This window comes from Cetorhinus maximus, chromosome 6 (genome assembly GCF_964194155.1).
Source record: "Cetorhinus maximus chromosome 6, sCetMax3.hap1.1, whole genome shotgun sequence".
Classification (NCBI taxonomy): Eukaryota; Metazoa; Chordata; class Chondrichthyes; order Lamniformes; family Cetorhinidae; genus Cetorhinus; species Cetorhinus maximus.
In genome coordinates, this window is record NC_135884.1 from 75,405,849 (window position 1) to 75,428,642 (window position 22,794).

The 22,794-nt window shown below is 43.7% G+C and overlaps 1 protein-coding gene across 3 annotated transcripts in view; it reads left to right on the forward strand.

Moving 5' to 3' along the window:
- cacna2d2a (calcium channel, voltage-dependent, alpha 2/delta subunit 2a) overlaps nucleotides 1-22,794 on the forward strand; it is a 991,061-nt gene that overhangs the window by 610,134 nt on the left and 358,133 nt on the right. For all 3 annotated transcript variants that reach the window (XM_078543862.1, XM_078543864.1, XM_078543863.1), the window contains 3 exons: nucleotides 325-466; nucleotides 20,708-20,839; nucleotides 21,474-21,531. In XM_078543862.1, the coding sequence (XP_078399988.1) occupies nucleotides 325-466; nucleotides 20,708-20,839; nucleotides 21,474-21,531 (332 nt within the window). The remainder of the gene's footprint in view (nucleotides 1-324; nucleotides 467-20,707; nucleotides 20,840-21,473; nucleotides 21,532-22,794) is intronic.

Here is a 22,794-nt window from a genome sequence, read left to right on the forward strand (position 1 = left end):
CTCTTTAACTTGAGCTGTCTTACCTCAACCCATGAGAGTTGCTAGCACATTTGGGTATTATAACTGTTTTGACCATTTAGCTTTGACCCCATTACTCATGTCAATGCTGGTAGGAATAATGCTGAGTTCTGCTATTGTAATTCTTATTAGAATGCTCCAGTCCAAGATGAAGAGCATCACAGAGGAAGCTATAAACTGTCAAAATTGAGACCCTTCTGATCTCTCCCCGAAATTTATGATCTGCCCTCTAGGAATAAACTGCTCAGGCATGCCCTGATCTCCACCTTCTCTAACTTTTCTCATTGTCTTCTGTGTTTGTTATAGGGTGGTGATAGAGATGACGAAAACTCAGATGGAGAACAAATTAATCCTTTACAGTTAGAGTTTGTGGATGATCCAAACTTCAAGGTCAAGGTCAACTATTCCTACATGGCAGTGCAGATCCCAACAGACATCTACAAGGGCTGTGAGTATTATACAGAGTGATCATTGCTGGTGTTCATGCTCCACACAAACCACCTCCCACATCTCTCTCTATCAACATACCTTCTATTCCTTTCTCTCTAATGTACTGAGCTAGCTTCCCCTTAAATGCATCTGTGCTGTCTCCCTCCTTGTGATAGCCAGTTTCACTTTCCTTGGGTAGGAAGTATCTCCTGAAATCCTCATTGGATTTATTAGCGATTATGTTTTTTTTTATTCATTCGTGGGATGTGGGCGTCACTGGCCAAGCCAGCATTTATTACCCATCCCTCATTGCCCTTCAGAGGGCATTTAAGAGTCAACCACATTGCTGTGGGTCTGGAGTCATATGTAGGCCAGCAGATTTCCTTCCCTAAAGGGCATTAGTGAACCAGATGGGTTTTTACAACAATGCTTTCATGGTCATCATCAGACTTTTAATTCCAGATATTTATTGAATTCAAATTTCACCATCTGCTATGGTAGGATTTGAACCCGGACCCCCACCCTGGGCCTCTGAAATACTAGTCAGTGACTATGCCACCGCCTCCCCTAATTTATGTTCTTAGTTTTGGACTTCCCACCAGGATATTCGACGGAGGTTTTTTTGTTGTCTATATTTTGCACAGAATCACCTGAACTTAACTGTACCCAGGCCCCAGATGGGCCTCATGCAGTCTTCTTTTCTGCATACTGAACTTTGTAATGACATTGTTGATAGTATAAAGGCCTCCAGGAGCTTGTCCATCCAAAACTCCTTAATGACACCTGAGAGGAAAGTTAGTCCACTTTACATACACCTTCACAAAAGTGCATGCTAAATTTCGAATTTGTCTCAGCTATGAAAGCAGTTATTTGGTCCATTTGGTTATTAATTCCTTGGATGCCAGTTATATTTAAGGATGCTCGGGAGGCCATGTCATCAGATACATTGTGAACCTTCAAGCCATATGATCAGAGGCCAGGGGCAGCCAAAGGACACAAGACATGAGAAACCTTGGGTTCGATTTAATGGGCCACTGGGGTCTCCACCCCTCTCGCTGGAGAAAAGTCAGGGGTGAACCCTCTCCTCCTCCTTCTATAGACATCAAACGCTCAGAGGGGTATTAATTGGCTTAATTCAGAACTTCCACCCCACTTGAGCAGGAAATCCCACCTTGGAGAGCCGCCAACCAATCACTTGGCTGACAGCTCCCTGGTCTCAGCAGTGCCACCAAGAACAGTGGTTCCTATCTCTAATGCCGAAGAGTCGGAGCTGGTGAAAGGTGAGGGGGTGTAGGATATCTCTTGGCCCCTGTGGAGGCCCCAGCGAGTTGGATGGGGTCAAGGGTAGACAAACCAAGGGGAGGATGTGAACAGGGATGGGGGAGGGTACGGGGAGACGAATAGGGATGGGGGGGAGGGTAGGGGGACCCAACCTGGTGTTGGGTGCCTGCCAATGGGCCCAGGGGGGCTCCATTAAGGAGGCAACGCTCCGCCCACAGGATGCTTGGCATGACCTTCTCCTGCCGCTCCTTAAATCCCAGCAGTGACGGGATGATGCCCTTAAGTGGCCATTAATTGGCCACAAGGCCCTCAATTGGCCCATGGGCAGAGGGCCACTCCCTGACGTGTAAAATGACGCAGGATGACGTCGAGTGGAACTCCCGACGTCACCCCACATCATTTCAATTTTCAGGTCAGCGGGGGTGCAGCCAAATCAGCTGTGCACCCACCGACCTGTCAATGGCCAATTGAGACCATTTAAAAACTAATTGCAGTAGTTAAAGGACCTGCCCGTCCAATGTTAAAGTTGGCGGGCAGGCCGGGAGCCCTGGTGGGCTTCAGAGAAAGCATGAAACCTCATCCACGGGCGGGAAGAGGTTTCATGCAGGTTTTTAAAAATTGAATAAAAGTTTAACTAAGAGTGATGGACATGTCCCAACTCATGTGACAGTGTCACATGAGGGGACATATCAGGGAAATTTTATTTTTCTATTTTTAACATTTTTACATTTGGAGCCGATCTCCCCGAGACAGCACTTAGTCTCAGGGAGATGTGCGCGCTCTTTTGTGCACATGCGCGAAAGAGCGCACTCTCGGCTTAGGGAATCCACCCCCCCCCCATCCGCACAGGGAGCGCATAGCACTTCCTGACGGACATCACGCTGGGCAGGCCTTAATTGGCGCGCCCCCAGTTGGGGGCGCCGATCGGAGGCGCGCCTCACGTGCCCGCTCCTGAACTTCTCCTCAGACGGGGGGGAAGATTCTGCCCAAGTATACAATATGCACTGACCCACATGTGTTGACATTCATACAGTATGGATACACTCTATTGACAAATAATAAACATGCATATGCACACCCTCTTTCTCACTTACACATTGTTAAACACAGTCATTTGGACACACACACAGCTTCTCTCACACACACTTTCTAACATGCAGTCACTTACACATGCTCGCTTACATGCACTCAGTCACTGACGCATGCACACACACACTCTCACATGCACGTGCACACTCATAACATGCGCATACTCACATGCACACAGATGCACGCACACACTCGTGCACGCACACACTCGTGCACGCACACTCACACATGCACACTCATGCACACCCATGCGCACACACTCTCACACATGCACACTTACACATGCGCACATACTCACACATGCAAGCACACTCATGCACACACACATAAACACTCATGCACACTCACACTCGCGTGCACTCTCTCACGCATGCGCAATCACATGCACGTGCTCACACACATGCGCCGCTTACACACATGCAGATTTCCACAAACAAGCATGTGCCAACACACACCCATGCCAATACATGCATGCACTCCCACACGCATGTGCTCTCACACACACATGCACATACACATACACACCAGGATAGATTAAGGTGACCGCCAACTGATTTCAGTGGTGGATGTTCAGTGATTTTGAGAATTAGAAACTGGGCAACTTTTCATAAGGTGATCCATTTGTAGAGTGGATCTCAACACTTTTGCACAAACCACATGTGAGTGGAGGATTGGTCCTGTTTTGTCCCTGCAGCTTGTATTTTAAAATTTTTGGGGCTGGGCTTGGATTGTCTTGCTGGACACATGCATGTTGTAAACAGAGAGCTGTCTGCAAACACTGCATCGAAGGACAGGCAGACATCAGGTTTCTAACACACTAAATCCTAGGATTGTGATAATGGAGCAGCTAATCGATGTCAGGTATTCTGCTGACGTCAGCAAACTGCTGATTGATCATCTTCCCTATGCAGTAATTATATTGACGGATGTACCCCCTTCAAATTAATTAACATTTAAATTAAAAATGAAAGATGGGACTGCTGGAATTTACTGAGGGGCAACAGTGCTGGATTTGTCATTTTCAGTGCCTTCTCCTCCCCACCACCCCCAGCCTCACCACATGTTCCCAGTGATGGCAGATTCCACTTACATTCATTGCCCACACATTCCATGATAATTACTGCAATGAATCTTTGTAACACCAGAGCCCGCCAGCCTGCCTTTAGTCATCTGTAATCTGACATGATATTGGCTCTCTGTATTTCATCTTTCTGAGTAACTAATGCAGCTCAGAGCATGGAGATGAGGATCCAACCGAAACTCTGCATACAAATCCCGCTCTGCGAAGGTGTCTCTCACTGAGTGATGGGTGGTGATGTGAAGCTTTACAATATCCTCGCTGAAGGACACTAAAAACTCCACTATAGTTTCTCTTAGTGACAAGTTAGCTTAAAGGACGGGATTCAGTCTGCACAGAGTACCCAGGTAGGGTTTCAATACGTACCCCTTTACACAGAGAGAGACAAAGAGAGAACAATACATAGCCAATTATACAGAGAGAGAGACAGATACACAGCTCCTTACAGAGAGAGACTCTGATATACAATCCGTTACACAGACTGAGCTCAAAATACAGACTATTACACTGGGAGGGAGGAGTTTTATTGCACATCTTGTGGCCTATTTTCTACTCACCTTTCTTGCTATGTATATTTCTATTTGCACTGCCGGGCCAATGATGCTTTTACAAATAGACCTTCTTCCATTGTGAGCTGAGGCCCTCAGCATCAGCAGATAATTTTCCTGCAGGGGTACTGCAGCCAAGCCTGCTCTTGATATCCACAATCAGAGATGGCATTCAGGATTCTAATTCCCAGTTAATTTTTCCCCTTTCCTAACATAGGGAATTGATCCAACGCCTTGTGCCCTGACACTAGCCTGGCTGCGATGAGGCACCTGAGGACAGACTGGGATTATACCTGGCCAATGTATTACATGATTGTGAAGTTACTCAGAGATACAGAGACAAAGCCTCTCCATTTATACATACAACAGTTCTCTTCCAAAAGTTTTCTGGCTTATTATAGAGAATTGCACAGAATTTATGGCAGAGGAGCAGAGTGTTCAGCTCTGGTTACACCAGTGTTAGTGCTCCACATAGGCCTCCTCAATGCCCAGTTCCACCTATCTCTTTCAGCATATCCTCATAATCCTTCTTCCTGATGTGTTTATTGAACTTCCCCATGAAGGCATTATGCTATTTGCCATAACTGCTCCCTAAAGCTGCGAGTGCCACATTCTCACTACTTTTTGGGTATAGAAGTTTCTTCTGAATTCCCTATTGAATTTATTAGTGACTGTCTTCTATTGATGACCTGAAGCATTGCGACAAATGCTCAATTTGCGGACATCTCCTCAGAAAGTCTGTGCTTTCCCTGCTTCCTTCCCAATTTAAATACATTTGAATAAATGATTGACGTTTGAAACCCCCACAGTTTTATGGGAACAATATTAAAACTGGTACCAAATTGCAGGAAATCAGGAGTGGAGAATAAATGCAAGTTACTTGAATATTTTCCATGTAAGATTCTAATTATCTGAGATGGATTCTGGGGCTTTAATGAGCACGAAGCTGTAGCGATCTGACAGACACACTGACAGCCGACCAGTGCTGATGTGTATCAGCGCTGCCTGAAGCAGGAGCTCGTCTCTGGGAACTGATCAGGAGTGTAAAATATTCCAGCAGCTCTGAGTGATATCAGCAGAAAACTACTGACGGTTACTATCAGCAGAACGTCTGTTAATTAATACATTCAATACGACTGTATTTACTTCACTCACGACTAAACAGCCAAATTAAATGTTATTTGCTTTTTATTTACTGTGTCATCTTTAATTAAAACCCAAATCGGTCGAGAGAACACGTGGCCTGGTAACTGCAGATTTCCTTCTTATAGAAGTATCACTTTGACAACCTGATTATAAAAATGGAGTAAAATAACCATTGTATCAATCACCTTCGAAATTCAGAGACAGTGCGTAATCAAGTAAGACACATGGTTAAACCTGCCTTAGCCCACCCCATCCACTCTCCCTCCCCAGCCCCCTTTTTGACCAGGAGCACTGGTTAATGGGCAGTACAGACAATTCCCCTCCATTGACACCATACTGATTCTAGCACTGGTTAATGGCCAGGGACAAAGGAATAGATTAGGCTATTCAACCCTTCAAACTTTTTTCACCACTCAGTTAAATTATGGCTGATCTGCGCCTCAAATCCATTTACCAGCTGTTATGTCTTCTGGTTCCCAGACATTCAAAATCATTACTCTTTTAGACTCAAAATGCTGAAGCTCCATCGAGTATTTTTCTTGCAGCTGTCCATATGACTGGTAGACTGATGCATTGTTGCTCAACACCTGACTGCAGTGCAGCAGTAAATGTGGCACCCAGGATATGCATTTGCATAACAATTAGCTCTTAACCCTTTACAAACACTATAAATCTCTCTTTAAAAAAAAATGTCTCTACATCAATATAACTGTTCCAATCTGTTATGTATTCGCTGGTTTGCTGTATAACTTAGATACCTGATTTATCTCAGAACAATGCCGGTGCAGACACGATTGGCCGAATGGCCTCCTTCTATGCCGTTAAAATTCTGTGATTCTGTGATATGACTCTAGTTCTAAATCCAAACAGGTTTATTTACAGAACTTTAAAACATCTCAGAACTTACCTTTTATGATGGTATATACATGTCATACCTCACTCTCAGGAAGAGACTCTTCCCCCTGTCGAGCCAATGAAGTGTTCTTTGACGACCTACAGATCTTGGCAAAATGATTCAACTCTAAGCATGAGTTGTACCTTTTCCCTCAAGCTGGAAATGGCATTGTGACTCAATGAGCATTTCCACAATCTGGACACTGTTTTGAAGGTATCTGACCGTGATGGGACATGTGCGATGAGATTGCTGAGATCTCCTTGTCTGTAACCCTTGCACTTGAGCTGGTTGGGCAGGCTGTATCTGTGACCCTGAGTCTAAGGGTGCATTGCTGTGTAACCTCTTGGAAGCAAACATGGCTGATTCAATTTGGACTGCCAAGATCATGGCTTTTTCCAAAGTTAAGTCATCATCCTCCAGAGGAGACCTTCCCTAATTCATGGAATTGATGTCTTTTCAATTAATTGATCACAAATTAGTTAATTGGTTAGTGTACCAAATTTACATATAGAAGCCGATTGCCGCATTGCTGCCATGCATTGTTTGATGAACTCACCTTTTCCCTGGGATGTCTGACGGAATGTATTTTGTTTGATCATCACATTTTCCTTTGGCCCGAAATATTTCTTGAGAGCACTTACCGACGTATCAAACGTAGGCATATCTTCTGTGTGCTGCTTGAATGTTCACTGGCGTGCTGCTTGAATGTTCACTGGCCTACTGCTCCGAAACAATGTACGAGTATTGTCTTCTTGCAGATTGCTGCCTCACCCAGACTGTCCTTCCCTGTAGCACGCAAGTCTTGAAGCCCAAAATCCATCGCGCCCACGATATGGGAGGATCTCCCGGCAATGACAGAAATTGATCTGGAGCTAGTAAATAAAACTTTTCTTAATCATCCCTGTCACCATTTTTTGTAATGTATTCGCCAGTTTGTTGTAAATCTTAGGTATGTGATTTATCTTAGAACAATGCTGAACCCAGATCTTTCTAGATCACTCTGATTGGTGTCAATATTTTTAACTCTCTAGCTCCACCATAGGCTTAAGCAATCAAGTACAGTTACAAGAATCAGAGAACCAACTAATATAGTCAAACACAGATCAATCAAACCATTGAACAGTACACAATCATTAACTTCTTCATACATCAAGCTAAAGAAGATTAACAATCAACTTTAATAAGTAAACTGAACACCTTTAGAGTCTGTTAATGTCTGGTGTGCATTGTTTTCTTAGGAAACATTATTTGCCGTATAGCCTAGGTGGTAAAATGTTATTCTTCTTCTCTTGGGCTAAAATGGCACACTGCAGTTGGTCTTTGGCCTGGCAGCACTTCTCCTTAAACTCTGCATTCATATTCTGCAGCATATTGTTTCTCTTCCAACCACTCTATGTGCCTGTTTTTCAGCTTCCTGCTGTGCCCACTCTGCTTAGCTTTTTGCATTTTGTATTACCTCTTTTAAACACTCCAGCATTTCTCACAGTTTGTATTGGTCTCCAGTAATTCATTCTCTGACTGTGAAATACCGTTTGGCTGCATCTGCAGTTCACCAATTTGCTGTCTGAATTCAGCACTGTCATTCTTTTCTTTATCAAGTTCTTCTATTTGGAGCACATGCTGTTGAAATTTTGACCTGAGGTTCAGGATCTCCCTTTTGGATGCCTCCTCTGTTAACTGTACTGCTTGCAGTTTTTCTTCCATACTCACTTTCAGATTGCCATAGTCTGTCCTGCTCAGCCTTCAGTCTTTCCAGGTCAGCGGCTTTATTCTCTAGCTCTAACTTTTCATCTTGGAGTGCTGTAAGTTTCTGAAAATCTTGTTCTTTGGCTGCCAAAACTTTCCAAATTAACTCTTTTTCTGTGAAGAGTTCTCCATGTCTTTTAATATTGGCCTTGAGAATTTTGATATCTGTCTGTAATCCATTTGTTTAGCTTTGTATGTTATCATGGAATTTACCCAATCTGCGGGCTCTGTGACTCTGGCAGTCACCTTCTTGCTTCTTATTGGAGGGTGCTTTGCAATGGGTGTACTACTTTCAACCCTCAGTGTTAGCTCCTTCATCTCATGGTTTACCTGAGATAAGCTGCAGCTCTTCACAATTGTTCAACCCCAGGATAGCAGGACCATCTGTTTAATGACGTAGAAAAAACAGTTAACATATTTTCCTTTTCATGTCCCTCTCGTTTGGGTTGTTCCAAGCTGTCGAATTTCACTTCCTTGGTATGCCGTTAGCATGACTTTGTTTGGTTTCAGATCACCTTTCCTGGGGAAACCATTTTCTTCCAAATTTCCAGGAAAGATTGTATATTGTCTGAGCAGGATGATGTTACTCTATGCTCCGGTATCAGGTTTCAGCTTCAGACTTATGGTTGTGGGCTTATTTCTCACCCTGTTCCTGATCTGAATGTTTGTGTGAATTTCTTTTCTCTGGGAACTGTCACAACCAGCCATTTCATGAAGTTGCATGATTCCTTTGCCTATTATGTCCTCAAATTATTGTCATCTTCCAGGTTATGGATGTTTGCTTTATTTTCCTTCTCATTCACCCTCTTGCCCTCTCTCTGATTTTACCTCTTTACTGCACATCTTTTCCCAGTGATTGGCCTTTCCATAAGCTCTACCATTTGATCCATTTGTGGGACAATTCCTTCTATCTGTGAACTAATGGTCATCTACATCTCCTTCACATCTTTCACTCTGTCTGGTGTGCATTCTTTTGATGCTTTTTCACTGAGTCAACCCTGCTGCCTTTCTCTTGACTTAACTGAAAGCTAGCCATTTGGGTAGTTAGCATTTTCATCCGTCTACTCATGGCTTCATGTGCTCTGGCAATATCGACAGCCTACAATATTATAAGCTTGTACTTTCTAATCAAATCTTTTTCTACTTCAGGGTGTGCAGAGACCCAAGTGATCTGATCTATCAACCCTTCACCTGTTTCCTTGAATTTACATTTTCTGGCTGAATTTTGCAATCTTGCTAAGAAACTGTCAACAGGTTCACCTGGTCCCTGCCTTAAGCTCTGAAATTTGTATTAATGGATCTGATGGTTTGACTTTAGCTGAAGATACTGAATTTTTCAAACATTTTGACTGGGTTTTTACTGGCATACTCACTCATCTCCCAAATTTAACCCTTTTTCCCCTACCACAGAAGGATGTAGCTGACCCTCTCCTCTTCACTAGTGCCTTTTAGAAAGCTACTGAATACTAGTCTGCACTTTTCTTTAAACCTGTCAAATGACTCTACAATATCATCGGCCTCCCAGTATAATGGGTTAGAGCTGTGCGCTCATTGCTGTGGCAGCGGCCATTGCATTTTTACACAATTCATTTTGACTTTCGCTGTCTGACACCAATTTGTGTTGATTTTTCAATCTAATTCAGCATGAAACACGTTTAAAATCTTTGGGTTTTTACTCATTTCCAGCTGCTGCCACGATGCTATATCTTCTGGTTCCCAGATGTTCAAAATAATCATACTTTTAGACTCAGATAGGTAAAGCTTTATCAAGTATATTTTTCTTGCAGATCTCCACGTGGCTAGTGGACTGATATGTTGTTGCTCAGTACCAGATTGCATTGCAGCAGCAAATGTGGCACCTGAAATGTACAGTTGCATAACAATTTGTTCTTAACTCTTTACGAATAATATAACAATATAACAAGCATTCACTTCATATCTCTTTATACCCCTACTGAACAAAAATCTATCAGTCTTACTTGTGAAAAGTAGAATGGAAATTTTAGGGGAGTGATTAACTCCATGTTGACTGTTCCTGATCAGCCCCGTGGTGCCTGTGCCTGATTCACCTCCACCCCAATCAGAGGTACGGGGAAGAACAAGGGAATACCAACAAAGTAATGCCAAGGCAGATAAGCCTACAAAAGATGCCCCTTTGCTACCTCCACCCATCGATTTCCTAGCAGCATGGATGGACCAGACCTCACCTTGGAAGATGATCAACGTATGTGGGGATTTGAACTCTGAAGCTAGGTCGCAACAGCAGGGCCAGCCTTGAACTAGAGTAGAGCTGATACAGCCAGTGCCACCATTGGCCAGGTGTGTAGTTTCAAGCCTGCGCATAATGTTTCCCTGCACTTCATCCATGACTCTCATTTCTTCAACTTCTGTCCCTTTAACCGTGACAAACCTGCTAATAGTTTGAAGTTCTTGGATAATGCTGGAAATACTCTGCATGTCTGGCAGTATCTGTGGAGAGAGAAACAGAGTTAATGTTTCAGGTCGATGAACTTTGAATTTCTAAGCACTGATGATAAGTCACAACTCTGGTTTTCTCTGGACAGAGGGTGCCTGACCTACTGAGTATTTCAGCATTTGCTCTTTGCACTTCAGGTTTCCAGTATCTGGATTATTTTCCTTTTTTTTGAGGTTCTTGGAGCCTTTCTACAAGTTTTGCAGAATTTTCATTCTTTCCCCATGTCCCTCCTCCATCCCTTTACAACAGTCCCCTTTATTTGTCCCCACCCTTTAAATTTCGTCAACTGCAATTTTACACCTTCACCACTACTGGGCTAACTACACTTGCTCGGGTTTTCCCCTGGATCTGTGAATGATTATGCAAATTTGAATGCAATTAGCACATTCACACCCAGGCAGGATTAGCAATATGTCTTGGATTTGACAGACACCAGATGGGGAAAATTATCCCCACTGTGTCTGGAATGAAGCCAGATTCTCAGATGGAAAGCCTAATCTATAGAGTGTAACCATTGTTTCAGCTGACTGATTTATACAATCCACACGATATTCTCCAGTGCAGTGGAATGAATTAGAACATAGGAACAGGGGAAGGCCATTTAGCCCCTTGAGCCTGTTCCACCATTCAATGAGATCATGGCTGATCTGTGACCTAATTCCGTATCTTTGCCCCATATCCCTTAATACCTTTGGTTAACAAAAATCTCCCAATATATGTTCTATCTGTTCCTCTAAATATCTTTAAAGCTTTAATCAAACAACTCCTTAACCTTCTAAATTTCTGGAATACCACCCTAGTTTGTGTAACCTCTCCTCATAGCTTAACTCTTGGAATCCAGGTATCATTCTGGTAAATCTACGCTGCTCTCCCTCCACGCCAGAAGAATTGATCACAGTACTCCAGGTGTGGTCTAACCAGGTATACCTGAAGCATGATTTCTACCCTTTGTATTCTATCCCTCTAGATAGAAGAGGGATTCTATCTTCTTAGGCATTCCATTAGCCTTTTTGTTTATTTTCTGTACCTATTCAGGACACTTTAATGATCTGTGTACCTGGACCTCCAAGTCTATTTGGACCTGCACTGTTTCTAACTTCACACGATTTAAGAAGCAATGCTGATATTTATTGGCAGGCTGGTGGCTGGAGGTAAATGTTGTTTATGAATTTATTGTTCCTGACTCCAATTTGCAGTTTCAGATGGAGAATAAAAAGCCTTCTCCATGAATAGGAAAGTCTACAGATGCAGTCACTGGGAATTGAATATAACTCTGAAAAGGAACAATCTGCTGGGCTACAGGAATGGAAAGGGACATGGGTCTAATTGGTTAGCTCTTTCAAAGATCCTGCAGAGACATAATGGGCCATTTTCTATGCTGTATGATTCTATTGTCGACAGAAACCTCACTGCCTATTCAGTGGTTGAGTTGGGAATTTCAAGCCTTTGAGACATGTTTCCATCATTCAAATTAGTGAAGACACCATTTCAAAACCCATTTCTACAACTCTGAAAATATTAGTAAGTGGGGTTGTCTTCACCCAATGATGAAATGGAGAATAATAATTCTACAGTAAAGTGACATAAAATAACACTGCATTCTCTCAACAGTGTGACTGTCACATTCCCTCTGACAGTGTGAATCTGTCACATTCCCCCCTGTGTGCCCTACCTTTAAGGAGCCTGGACACCATGTGTCCCATTACATATTTTTCCTCATTTATGGGATTTGGGTGTCACTGGCAAGGCTAGCATTTATTGCCCATCCCAAATTTCCCTTAAGTAGGTGGCGGTGAGCCACCTTCTTGAACCACTGCAGTCCATGTGGTGTAGATACACCCACAGTGCTGTTAGGAAGGAAGTTCCAGGATTTTGATCCAGCAACAGTGAAAGAACACCAGTATAGTTCCAAGTCACAATGGTGTGTGGCTTAGAGGGGAATTTGCAGGTAGTGATGTTCCCATGCGTCTTCTGCCCTTGTTTCTCTAGGTGTTAGAGGTTGCGGGTTTGGAAGGTGCTGTCAAAGGTGCCTTGTAGTGCAGTGCACCTTGTAGATGGTACACATTGATGCCAAGGTGTGCCAGTACTGGAGGGTTTGATTGGTTGACATCCCATCCACCACCTTAAACAATCAGCTGCTTTGTCCTGGATGGTGTTGAGCATCTTGAGTGTTGTTGAGACTGCACTCATCCAGGCAAGGGGAGAGTATTTCATCACAGTCCTGACTTGTGCCTTGTAGATGGTGGACAGTCTTTGGAAGTTAAGAGGCGAATTGTTCACCCGAGAGCACCCAGACTGTGACCTGCTCTTCTAGTCACAGCAATTATGTGGCTGATCCAGTTAAGTTTCTGGTCAGTGGTGACCCCAAGGATGTCACAGGGGTGTCCACAATAGTAATCTTGTTGAATGTCAAGGGAAAGTGGTTAGATGAGAGTCAAAGCTTTTTCTGTATCCAGTTTCTTGATATCATGTAGAGTGAATTTAATTTGCTGATGACTGGCGTCTGTGATCGTAAGGACCTAGGGAGATGGTTGCAAATATTTCAACCTTGTCTTTTGCATTCATGTGATGGGCTTCACCACCACTGAGAATAGGGATGTTCATGAAGCCTGTTCCTCATTTGATTTGTTTAATTGCCCAACACTATTCATGACTGGATGTGGCAGGACCACAGAGCTTTGACCTGATCCATTGGTTGTGGGATCACTTGGCTCTGTTTATAGCATGCTGCTTCTGCTGTTTGGCGTACATCATTTGTTGTAGCTTCACCAAGTTAGCACCTCATTTTTAGGTAAGCCTCATGCTGCTCTGGCATGCTGCCCTGCATTCCTCATTGGTCCCTGGGTTGATGTAATGGTAGAGTGAAGCAAAAGCCAGGCCATGAGGTTACAAATTGTGGTGGAATACAATTATGCTGCAGATGACCTACAGTGCCTCATGGATGTGCAGTTTTGAGCTGCTATATCTGTTCTGAATCTACCCCATTTAGCACAGCGGTGGTGTTACACAAACTTGCAGGTAAGATTTCATCTGTGCAAGGAATGTGCGGTGGTCACTCCTACCAATACTGTTATGGACAGATGCATCTGTAATGGTAGATTGGTAATGATGATGTCAAGTAGGTTTTCTTCTCATGTTGGCAGATATGCCCTTCAGGACTTGGCCAACTAAGTCATTAGTAGTGCTACAGAGCGACTTGGTAATGGGCAATGAAATACCCTACTCAGAGTATATTCTTTGCTTCTTCCAGGTGGTGTTCAACATAGAGGAGTACTGATTCATCAGTTCAGGGAGGATGGCTACCTTGTCTATGAGACTTCATGGGGTCCAGAGTCAATATTGAGGACTCCCAGGACCACTTCCTCCTGACTACATACCATTGTGCTTTCACCTCACACCAGTACAGTAATTTTGTGGTCACAATTACAGAGCCTAGCTTTTTAATTCCAGATTTTATTTAATTAATTGAATTTAAATTCCCCAGCTGCCATGGTGGGATTTGAACTTGCATCTCTGAATCATTTGTCCAGGCCTCGGGATCACGAGTCCAGTAAAGTAACCATTTTGCTACCATAGCCTGTGAATAAATTACAGCAGTTATGTGCCATAGCGCAAAGACATCTGGACACCATGGCCTGTAATAGAAAATATTGTAGGCGATACATGCTCTGATCCTAAATGATATTTGAAGACTTCTTTCAATACTGCAAATACATTATAGCATGAAATAGCGAATTTTATTCTGCAAATTACTTGTGTTTTGCTGGTTTGACTCATAGAACCATAGAAAAATTATGGCGCAGAATGAGGCCATTCAGCCCACCGTGTCTGTGCCAGCCGAAAAAGAAAAAAAATTAAGAAAAAATAGCTGCCCATTCTAATCCCACCTTGCAGCATCCGGCCTGTAGCCTTGTAGACTACAGCACTTCAGATGCAGATCCAGGGACCTTTTAAATGTGTTGAGGGTCTCTGCCACCACCAAACCAGGCAGCGAATTCCAAATACCCACCACCTTCTGAGTGAAAAAGTTTTTCCACATGTCCCCTCTAATCCTTCTACCAATCTCCTTAAATCTGTGCCCCCTGGTATTTGACCTCTCTGCTAGGGGAAGCAGGGCATCCTCTATCTATCTAGCCCCCTCATAAACTTGTACACCTCAATCAGCTCACCTCTCAGCCTCCTCAGCTCCAAAGAAAACAGCCCAGCCTATCCAATCTTTCCTCATAGTTGCAATTTTCAAGCCCTGGCAACACTCTTGTAAATCTCTCCTGTACACCCTCCAGAGCAATTATTTCTTCCATTAATGTGGCGACCAGAAGTGTACACAAAATTCCAGCTGTGGCCTAACCAATGTTTTATACAGTTCCATCATTACATCCCTGATTTTGTATTCTATTCCTCATCCAATAAAGGCACTTCCTCAACCCATCTCAATATCCTCCCATTTATTGTGCATTCCCAAGCTTTGTTTGCCCTCCCCAAATGCATTACCTCACGCATCTCTGGATTGAATTCCTTCTGCCACTTTTCCACCCACTCAGCCAAACCACTGATATCATTTTGGAGACAACAGCTATGTTTTTCACTATCAACTGCACGGCCAATTTTTTTGTCATCTGCAAATTTTCCTATCATGCCACCCACATTAAGTCCAAAATTAATATATACAACAAACTACAAAGGACCCAACACTAAACCCTATGGAAAGCCACTGGAAACCATTTTCCCTTCGCAAAAACATCCATCAACCATTTCCCTCTCTTTTCTGTCGCTAAACATGGGATACAGGGTAATTTGATAAGGTGGATTCAAAATTGGCTTAGTTGTAGGAGACAGCGGGTGATGACAGAAGGATGCTTTAGTGACTGGAAGCCAGTGTCCAGTGGCGTACCTCAGGGATCTGTGTTGGGTCCCCTATTATTTGTCATTTATATAAACGACATAGATGACAATGTGGGGGGTAGGATTAGTAAGTTTGCGGATGACACAAAGATTGGCCGGGTGGTTAACAGTGTGGTTGAGTGTCTTGGGCTACAAGAAGATATAAACGGGATGGTCAAATGGGCAGATAAGTGGCAGATGGAATTTAACCCTGAAAAGCGTGAAGTGATACACTTTGGAAGGAGTAATTTGACAAGGAAGTATTCAATGAACGGCATGACACTAGGAAGTTCTGAGGAACAAAGGGACCTTGGCGTGTGTGTCCATAGATCTCTGAAGGCGGAGGGGCATATTGGAATGGGGTGGTGAAAAAGGCATATGGGACACTTGCCTTTATCAATCGAGGCATAGATTATAAAAGTAGGGAGATCATGTTGGAGTTGTATAGAACCTTGGTGAGGCCACAGCTGGAGTACTGTGTGCAGTTCTGGTCACCACATTATAGGAAGGATGTGATTGCACTGGAGGGGGTGCAGAGGAGATTCACCAGGATGTTGCCTGGGATGAAACATTTAAGTTATGAAGAGAGGTTGGATAGACTTGGGTTGTTTTCGTTGGAGCAGAGAAGACTGAGGGGGCAACCTGATCAAAGTGTACAAGATTATGAAAGGTGTGGATAGGGAGCAGCTGTTTCCCTTAGTTGAAGGGTCAGCCACGAGGGGACATAAGTTCAAGGTGAGGGGCAGGAGGTTTAGGGGGGATGTGTGGAAAAACGTTTTTACCCAGAGGTGGACTGGAATGCACTGCCTGGGCAAAGTGGTGGAGGTGGGTTTCCTCACATTCTTTAAAAAGTACCTGGATGAGCACTTGGCATGTCATAACATTCAAGGCTATGGGCCAAGTGCTGGTAAATGGGATTAGGTAGGTAGGTCAGGTGTTTCTCACGTGTTGGTGCAGACTCGATGGGCCGAAGGGCCTCTTCTGCACTGGGTGATTCTGTAAACCAATTTTGGATCTAAATCACCACATTCTCCTGTATCCCATGGGTTTTTACTTTTCTAACCAGTCTGCCATATGGGACCTTGTCAAATGCCTTTCTAAAATCATGTGGACAACATCCACTGCACTACCCTCATCAACCTGCCGTGTTACTTCCTCAAAAATATCGATTAAATTAGCATGACATGACCTTCCCTTAACAAAACCATGCTGACTATCCCTGATTAAACCGTTACTTTCTAAGTGACAGTTTAATCCTGTCTCTCAGAATTGATTCTAATAATTTGCCCACTACCGAAGTCAGACTAACCAGCCCATAATTTTCTGACCTATCCCTCGCACTCTATTTAAACAATGGTACAAAGTTGACAGACCTCCAGTCCTCTAGTAGCTCGCCTTTATCGAATAAGGATTGAAAAATGATCCTCGGCATTCGCTATTTCCTCCCTAGCTTCTTTTAACAGGCTGCAATACAATCCATCCGGCCCTGGTGATTTATCCACCTTCAAGGATGTTGGTCATGCAGTACTTCCTCTCCCATTATTCTTATTGTATCTGATATTTCACACTCCTCCTCTTTAACTAGAAAGTCTGCATCATCCCTCTCTTTACTGAAGACAGAGACAAAGTACTCATTGTGAACCCTGCCCACATCTTCAACATCAGCACACAAGTTACCATGTTTTTTTATTCATTTACAGGATGTGGATGCCGCTGGCTAGGCCAGCGTTTATTGCCCATCCCTAATTGCCCGTGAGAAGGTGGTGGTGAACTGCCTTCTTGAACCGCTGCAGTCCATGTGGTGTAGGTACACCCACAGTGCTGTTAGGGAGTGAGTTCCAGGATTCTGACCCAGTGACAGTGAAGGAACAGCAGTATATTTCCAAGGCACAATGGTGAGTGGCTTAGAGGGGAACTTCCAGGTGCTGGTGTTCCCATGTATCTGCTGCCCTTGTCCTTCTAGATGGTATCGGTCGTGGGTTTGGAAGACGTTGCCTAAGAAACCTTGGTGAGATTCTGCAATGCATCTTGTAGATGTTGCACACTGCTTCCGCTGTTCGTCGGTGGTGAAAGGAGTCAATATTTGTGGAAGGGGTGCCAGTCAGGTCGGCTGCTTTGTCCTGGATGGTGTCAAGCTTCTTGAGTGTTGTTGGAGCTGCACTCACCCAAGCAAGTGGGGAGTATTCCATCACACTCCTGACTTGTGCCTTGTAGATGGTGGACAGGCTTTGGGGAGTCAGGAGGTGAGTTACTCTATGCGGAATTTCTAGCCTCGGACCTGCTCTTGCAGCCACAGTATTTAAATGATAAAAGCAAAAAACATTCTGTTGAAGAGTCATACGGACTCGAAGCGTTGACTGTATTCCTCTCCGCAGATGCTGTCAGACCTGCTGAGTTTTTCCAGGTATTTTTGTTTTTGTACAGTATTTATATGGCTAGTCCAGTTCAGTTTCTGGTCAATGGTAACCCCAGGATGTTGATAGTGAGGGATTCAGCAATCGCAATGCCATTGAATGTTAAGGGACAATGGTTAGATTCTCTCTTGTTGGAGATGGTCATTGTCTGACATTTGTGTGATGTGAATGTTGCTTGCCAGTTGTTAGCCCAAGCCTGAATATTGTCCAGGTCTTGCTGCATTTAGACATTGACTGCTTCAATATCTGAGGAGTTGTGAATGGTGCTGAACATTGTGCAATCATCAGCGAACATCCTTACTTCTGATCTTATGATGGAAGGAAGGTCATTGAAGATGGTTGGGCCTAGGACACTACCCTGAGGCACTCCTGCAGTGATGCCCTGGAACTGAACTGATTGATTGACCTCCAACAACCACAACCATCTGCTTTGTGCTAGGTATGACTGCAACCAGCAGAGAGTTTTCCCCCTGATTCCCATTGACTCCTGTTTTGCTCGGGACCCTTGATGCCACACTTGGTCAAATCTGCCTTGATGTCAAGGGCAGTCACTCTCTGATAGGCCCTACCCTTTCCTTAATTATTCTCTTGCTGGTAATGTTCTGGTAAAACATCTTTGGCTTTTCTTTGATTTTATCTGCCAATATTTTTTTCATATCCTTTCTTTGCCTTCCTAATTACCTTTTTTACTTCACCCTGTACTTTCTATACTCCCTTAGGCTTTCTACAGTATTAAGTATTTTGTGACTGTCATAAGCTTCCTTTTTCTGCTTTATTTTACCTTGTATGGTTCTAGATAAGTACGGGGCTCTAGATTTCGCAGTACCACCCTTTTTCTTTGTGGGGACATGTCTACACTTTGCCCATAGGATCTCGCTTTTGAATGCCTCCAACTGGCCTGTCACTGATTTCCCTTCTAATAGCGGTAACCAGTCCACTTTTGCCAGTTCACCTCTCAGCTTCGTAAACTTTGTCTTTCCCCAGCCTAGAACTTTTACTCCTCTTCTATCTTTGCCCTTTCCATAATTATGCTAAATCTAACATATTACGGTCTCTATCTCCAAAATGGTCACCCACTACTCCTTCTCCACTTGCCCAGCTTCATTTCCTAAGACTAAATCTCGAATTTCACCTCGCCTCATTGGACTTGTTACTAACAAAGTTCTCTTGAATGCAGTTCAAGAATTTTGTGCCCTCTGTGCCTATTACCCTGTTCACATCCCAGTTGATATGAGGGTACTTGAGGTCCCCAACTATTATTGCCTTATTGTTTTTGCACTCAGAAATTTGCCTACATATTTGTTCTTCTATCTCCCTCTCACTATTTGGGGTTGTTTAGCACACTCCTGGTAATGTGGCTGCCCCCGTTTTATTTCTGTGCCATATGGCCTTATTTGCTGAATCATTTAGTATATCATCCCTCCACACTGCTGTAATTGATTCTTTAACCAATAATGCTACACACCCATCTTTTTTAACCTCCTCCCTATCCTGCCTGAAAACTCTATATCCAGGGATGTTGAACTGCCATTTTTGCCCTTTTAGCCAGGTTTCCGTTATAGCAATGATATCATGTTGCCATGTGTTTATCTGTGCCCTCAGCTCACCGGCTTTGTTGGCTATGCTCCTTGCATTTAAATAAATGCCTTTTAACATTGCCAAATTCCTGTCTTGTAAACCTTTTAAGCTTTGCTTCTTTTGCCTTTCAGAGTGACCCACTCATTTTCTGTCTCCCGCTCCCTGCTCTGAAATTGTCCTATCTGAATCTGCCCTCAGGTTCCCGTCCTCCTGCAATCTAGTTTAAACCCTCCCCAACAACACTAGCAAATCTCCCTGCAAGGGCATTCGTCCCGGCCTGGTTCAGGTGTAGACCATCCGGCTTGTACAGATCCCACCTTCCTGAGAACTGGTCCCAATGCCCCAGAAATCTAAAGCCCTCCCTATTGCACCATCTCTCCAGCCACACATTCATCTGGCATATTCTCCTATTTCCATACTCACTAGCACATGGCCTTGGAAGTAATCCAGAGATTAGTACCTTTGAGGCCCTGTTTGCTAATCTCTTTCCTAACTCTGAACTCAGCCTGCAAGACCTCATCCCTTTTTCTACTTGTATCGTTGGTACCAATGTGAACCACAACCTCTGGTTCCGCACCCTCACCCTCCTGAGGCCGCTCGGTGATATCCATGACCCTTGCACTAAGGAGGCAACATACCATCCTGGAATTCTGTGACCACAGAAGCACCTGTCTGTTGCCCTAACTATAGAACCCCCTACCACTATTGCTCTCCTGTCTTTCCTCCTCCCTCCCTGCACAGCTAAGCCACCCATGGTGCTGTGGTCATGACTCTCGCTGCTCTTTCCAGAGGAACCCTCTCCCCCATTGGTAATCAGAACTGAGTACCTGTTAGAAAGTGGGATGTCCTCAGGGGTCTGCTGCACAGCTTGCCTTGTCTTTCATATCCGTCTGACGGCCACCTAGTCCCTCTCTGCCTGCTCTTTCTTAAGCTGCGGGGTGACCACCTTCTGAAGCATGCTATCCACATAGCTCTCATTCTTACAAATGCCCCTCAGTGCATTGGAAAATACGCCTTTCATTCTTTTGACAGTTAATGGAGGGAATAAGAGATTTGCTTGATCCACATGTCATTGTTTCTCATCTTCTTTCAGCTGTTTCAGCACTTGCAATTCTTTTGTGATTTCAGCAACTGTTATCCTTAATGAGCTGAACTGGACAGCAGCACTGGAGGATGTGTTCAAACGAAACCGAGAAGAGGACCCCTCACTTCTCTGGCAGGTCTTTGGAAGTGCCACAGGTGTGACCAGATATTACCCAGGTATGTCAGTAATATGAAACAATAGAACGAAACCAAAGTAAAATCTGTATAGGAGGTCTTTGCTTTACGATATTTACGTTGAATATCCCTTACCCTGCTATGTAAATTGGGACCCTGTGCAGTTACACAGTGAGCAACCCTTACCCTGCTTAATGAAAAGAAACTCAGTACACATCACCTTGGCAACATTGCACTTGGTTTAGGAGGTTGTACACTCAAGCCCCATGTCACAAAACTTTTTTTTCTGTTTTGAAAATGAAATGTGAGCCTGTTGAATTGTAAAAGCTGACGTCTGCTCCCAACTCTCACCGACAGAGATCCTGCAATGGGAATGGAGCTTCACAAAGTTGTCCTTATATTTATTCCGTACTATGCCTGACTGGACAATATTTGATGCTGGAACAAGAGGTCCTAACTGGTAGTGAACTGGTTCCCAGTGTTAACATGGTCACCTTGAAAATTCAGCAATAGATTACAGAGCTCATTCTGTAGAAGCTCACAGCTTCACAAAGGAAAATGGTCAGGAATTAAACCCATGCCTCAGTTCACAGTTAGAATTTTCATACTCAGTCTTCTGGGTCACAGAACTACTTACTTTGCTAAGACTTTGTAATCTTTTTTGTGTTCCTTACAGCAACTCCATGGGGCCCTCCCAATAAGATTGATCTGTATGATGTGCGACGGAGACCCTGGTGAGTGAGGGGCTAATGAGAATGATGTGGTGCAGAAGCATACTCAACTAAGGCTCAAAACTTCAATAGAATGATGATAACATATATAATGCAGACTTAATTTACAACTGTTATGATCCCAGCTGATGTTACCCCTGGATAAGCCTGATCCCAGGGTGGAACCCAGCCTGATAGATCCTAACTTTTAATTTTTGTATAGATACATGGAGAGTGGCTACTGAACAGAGTCACAGGAGTCAGCTGATGAAATTTTAACAAAGGAATAAAACATTTATTAAACAGGATAAGATTAACTATATTACAATACTCCTTCATCCACAACTATACCTTTACAGATATATACAAATTTGTAAGGATAACACAAGTTACAAAAGCTATCTTATACTTTAATGTTCAAGTGACAGATGCCACCCAAAACAGATGCTATGGATCTCTCATCAGCTCCCTCCAGACGCTTGTAATGACGTGAACCAGCCAGTCTCACTGAACTCTGTCTTTCACACAAGGGTTTCCAATCTCCACTCTCCAAGAACTTGCTTTGGAATCTTCTCCCAAGTCGACACTTTCTCTCAGACACCTTCCGCAAGGGTCCACCTCCAGGGTTTCGATGTTCCTTCTAACGTTCCTCTCCCCTGGATCACCAATGCATTCGAGCTTTCTTCCATGCACTCTCTCTCATTGACTCAGCTGTCAACAGTACACCACTGCATCATATGCCCACAGTAAAGAGTTACAGACCTTCAGCTGTCTCCTTGGACCTCCTGGCTTCTCGCATACCTATATCGCTTTAAATATGCTTCCTGCAGCTTTCTTCCTTTAAGCTTGGAGCCTTCCTCTCTGCTCCTTACTGTCACTTCTACAGAACAGGACCTTTTCCAGACTCCTGTTCTTCCTTTGACAAGAAGTCTTCTTGGACCCCTCCTTTCTGTCTCACTCCATGGCCTTGGGACCTTTTGGCTCTTTTGTGAAATCTACTCTTTCTTCAGTTCCCTCTCCCAGTAGACTGCTGACAACTTGGTATCTACCTTGAGATCCAGAAGTCACTTGACATTCACTGTTACTTGAACTTTAGAGCAATTCATCTCAGATTCTTAGACTTATTTCCCTCAGCAGTCTGCTATTATGTCTGCTAGAGAGAGACTTAAACTGCTCCCTTCAATTTACAGCATTATGGCCAACTGAATTCAAACTGCTTTTGGTTTCTGTGTGTGTGAGAGTCAGAATCTCCCTCTCTGGACCCCTGTTGTTAGGCACAGCACAGCA